A 4276-nucleotide genomic window follows, 5' to 3' on the forward strand; every position below is an offset into this window, starting at 1 on the left:
ACAAACATGCTGCAGCAATAAGGGATATAGCACAGACAATAAGCAGGAGTGTTAATGATGTAAAAAAGAAATTGGACTCCCTCAGAAACCAACATTGGCGAGAATTGAGGCTAATGTGCACATCGAAGAAATCAGGAGCTGGGTCAGATGAAATTCATACACCCAAGTTATGGTGCTTTGACATATTGTCATTCCTGAATGATGGTGATTCTGTGCAGCCAGCTGTATCAAATATGTCGAGCACCGCGAGCAATCAGACTACAGAAACAGTATCCGAAGATGTTTCTGATTCTGAGGTACGTATGTACTTACTATTCTCTCTCTCTCTCTAAGTATATAACCAATTTTCAATCATATGCTTCACATAAGGGTAATGAAATCCAACAATTACTTTCAGACAGCCTGTATAGGTATATTACAAAAATCAGCCAGTTTTACCATGTAAAATAGGTGTCTTGAGTTAAGGGAGACTGCAATGGTTCACGTTAAACAAGCATTTCAGTCCCACTCTTTTAATGTGTATTCAGTGTGTGAATTAATTTTTATCATAAGGTACAAAATCACACTGTTATTTCTGAAGAAGCCCTGGTGGGCGAAACGTTAAATATCCTTCATCCATAATTTATCAAACTCTTCCACAAATGCCTTAGCTGCAGGCGCATCACTGCTAGCAGCCTCACCTTTCAACAACACGTGGTGAACCTGGTAACGCTCTCGAAAGCAACGAAACCACCCAGCACTCACTATGAACTCATGTGAAGCGTATTCTTCACCTGCACATTCTTTCAACATGTGAAATTAACTTGTAGCCTTACTTTGCACTGCTTGCAACGTCACTCTCACATTTCTTTGCCTATTATCTTCCAACCACGTGTATAGCAACTTTTCCATCTCTGCCATAACTGCCGTACACGATGCCGGTTGCCACAACTATCTTACGCGCTGTGCTGCCAGACATGTACAGTAAACTCATAATAGGCATCTGCTAGATGTGGTCGTAAGTACGGGTGGTCGTAACTCGCGTACGTCGTAACTCAGATAGTGACTGTAGTTGAAAAAATAAGACCCGCTGTCTTGTGGAGGCCTTATTGATATATGTTTCCTGTCTATGGCTCCTAGACAGTTGGGGAAGTTCCATCTTGTAAAAAATCCTTGTGCCACACACATCCATACTTCCGGGGTTGTAGGTACCTGCAAGTATACCAGTAACAATGAAATGAAAGGAGTCCTTTCCTCCTTCACCTTCTCTTTTTACAGCTCCTTCTCCTCCTGCTCTCCCGACAGCTGAATATGTATGTATGTAACCATTGGTTGCTACTACTATACTACTACAGTTGTGCTTATAGGTCAAGGCAGCGGGATCACTATGTCAAGGTGACACATATACTCATGCTTCACTTTTATTTAACAGATTTATACTGATCCCCTTCTCCTGGAGCTACAGGATTCTCCCAGAGCTTCGACAGCACCCACTTCTTGCAATCGTACGGACAATACCTGTATACGCGAACAGTCTCCTGTGTCACCGCTAGGAAAAGACCCACCAAGAAGGCTCGGGTATCAGACGACACCGATAAAGTTATAGAACTAGCTCTCCAACAACTGAATGCATTGCCATCTACACACGACTGCAAAGAAGATTTTGGTAATGTTGTCGCAAACGGTCTATGGCAGATGCATGGCGACAATAAAATATATGCCGAAAAATTAATTCATGATGTAATATGTATGGGTAAACTTGGGAAACTAACATCGTCGACAAAGTTGACTGAATAAGGTGAAACATGTCAGGGGTGGAGCAGGTGAGTAGGCACGACTGGATTAAAATGTGCACCGAATAGTTAAGAAATTAGTTAGTGGTACATGCAAGTTGTATAAATAAAGATTCTTTGATAATTTGGTAAAGGTGCAATATGTACTAGATAATTAGTTGTATTATATATGATATTATTACATAGGATATGTATTATATTTTCAGGGTTTACGTTATGTTGTACTTTTCATAAACAAATACAGGTATTTAATATGAAGTGATATATTACCCTAAATAGTACAGTATGTCTGATTCGCAAGGTGGTGTTCTGTGTATAGGGTTCATTTGGGAGAGTGGAACCTCATGGTACAAGTATGGTATAGTTTATGGCTCCATGTATACATGAACTTCTCACAATTTCATTAGTAGGATCTCATTACTATCTACATAGCCTACCTTCATGTAATCATCCTTCAGAGTTTCATAGGTTTCTGGTATGATGATGGACAGACTCTGCTTGGATATCCTCCTCGTACTGTATTGAAGGGATGTGTAGCAACATCCAGTAGCCAGGTACGCGAGAGTTGCCTCTACACGTGCTGCTGGTGTAATGCCTTGCCTCATATTTGTCTCTTGCCTCTGAATGTAGCTCTCCACTTTCGATACAAGAGCATAAAAACTGTTTATGTCCATCCGCACGTAATTACGGAACAAAGTTTCATTTTCCTCCTGCAATCCATGTAGGATTGTCACAGAGCTACCCATTCTTTCACGTCTCTGCAACCACTCCTGGCACCAGACACGTCTCTGTGGTCTCATTTTTCTTTTTAATACAGGCACCAATTATGATAGAATATAGTGCTATCTTCTTTCGAAGTATGGCACGCACCATGGTGATCGTACTGTAATGAACCACTTGCTCACAACAACTGCTGGCATCTGACTACCCTCTAACCACCACAGACAGCTGTGTGGACACCTTACACGGGCATAGTCTGCAGACTTTGCCCTGCCAGGCACAGCTTGACCGTATGGACGTGGCTTTAAACCCCAATCTAACAAAGGTGCCTTACCTGCTCTCATTTTAAAAGCTTTCACCTCTTCTCACCCATGTCAGTGCCTTCCACTACCACTTATCCCTATCCTCCACATTTAACAGCACGCCACCTTACTGCCTCCTCTTCCATTCTCATGACCGAGCCTTTTACCCTTTCTTCTATATTTGACTCCTGAATTTAATTTTTTTACCTTTAAAATGTCATACTCCTGACCCATTTTACATCTGCTCCCCTTCATTTTGTTTTGCTTCCTTTGTACCTCTCATATGTTTCTCTTGTTCTACTTTGTAACCAGTCTGTGAATGCTTGCTTCTACTCCACAACCTTTCTTCACTTCACCATCACATCATTTGCTACCCTTCTTTCTATTTCCTCCCATCCTCCTTGTTCCACAATCTTTGCACACTTTGTCACACCCTCCTTGAGACAACCCCATTCCTCTTCCACTTCTACCTCTTATCTTTCACCACGTCCACCACTCCTCTCAGTTTCTTGCACTCCTGCTCATTTTCCTTCTCCTTACCTTGTCCTCTTCCTTTCTTCATATACCCTCCACCATCAGGATTTGCCAGACCAAGGATATAAAATGAAAGACTTCATGCCATTCCATGTTTACTGCTGCACCACTACTTATAACAACACAGTGACAACACCAAGCTTGAAGAAAAAGCTCCACCAGCCTTACTGCCACTATTTCAACTCTTTGACCTACTGCATTGTGTGCGATACTTTCCGTAGTATACCAAATTAGATTTGAACCTTCACCCATACACACAATCACCACCATCTTCTCTTGATCATATGAAAACAACTGAACTTTTGTTCTATCACCAGTAATTCACCAATGCTTCTGTCCTCATGTATGGAGATGAGGACACCCCCCCCCCAACAAAAAATCACAAACCCATATCATAATGCAGTATGTATGAAGAGCAAATACAGCTGTAACAAGACTGGTAACAAGCCTTCACTTGGTCCACTGGCGTGTCTTTATACACGGTAATAGACTTGATAACAACACCTGAGGGTAGGAGGAAGTGGAGTCTATCCAGTGAAGTCAACAAATGGGAAGGAATGTGGTTACCCAACTCGTATGAATATAAAATCAATATTTTATGAAGGATAAATCTTATGGTCCTTACTTCGAGTCAACCAGGGAGAGAAAGAAAAGAATAGAAAGGCAAAAGTGGAGTGGGGAAGAAAGAAAGAAAAATAAAAATATACATAATGTATGTATGTATGTGTGTGTGTGTATATTATATATATATATATATATATATATATATATATACATACACACACACACACACATATTTTCAGACTATTACACATACAATGGAGAAAAAAAGCACTACAAGATAATGATTGGAAGAAGGGAGGGAGAGGGAGAGAGTGGGAGAGAGAGGGAGAGAGGGGGAGAGAGAGGGAGAGAGTGTGGGGGGAGAGAGGGAGAGAGTGTGGGGGG

General features: G+C 41.3%; 1 protein-coding gene across 1 annotated transcript; it reads right to left on the minus strand.

The window, feature by feature from the left end:
* Positions 1-412: 412 nt before the first annotated feature.
* On the minus strand, positions 413-4276 carry LOC143025007 (uncharacterized). Its single transcript, XM_076184613.1, has 2 exons — positions 2210-4276; positions 413-1191 (listed from the first exon to the last, which is right to left on the minus strand). Exons 1-2 carry the CDS (start codon positions 2570-2572, stop codon positions 970-972), a joined length of 585 nt encoding a protein of 194 aa, XP_076040728.1. The 5' UTR covers positions 2573-4276; the 3' UTR covers positions 413-969.

Source organism: Oratosquilla oratoria, chromosome 4, assembly GCF_046742065.1.
Source record: "Oratosquilla oratoria isolate Oo_2021 chromosome 4, ASM4674206v1, whole genome shotgun sequence".
Lineage (NCBI taxonomy): Eukaryota > Metazoa > Arthropoda > Malacostraca > Stomatopoda > Squillidae > Oratosquilla > Oratosquilla oratoria.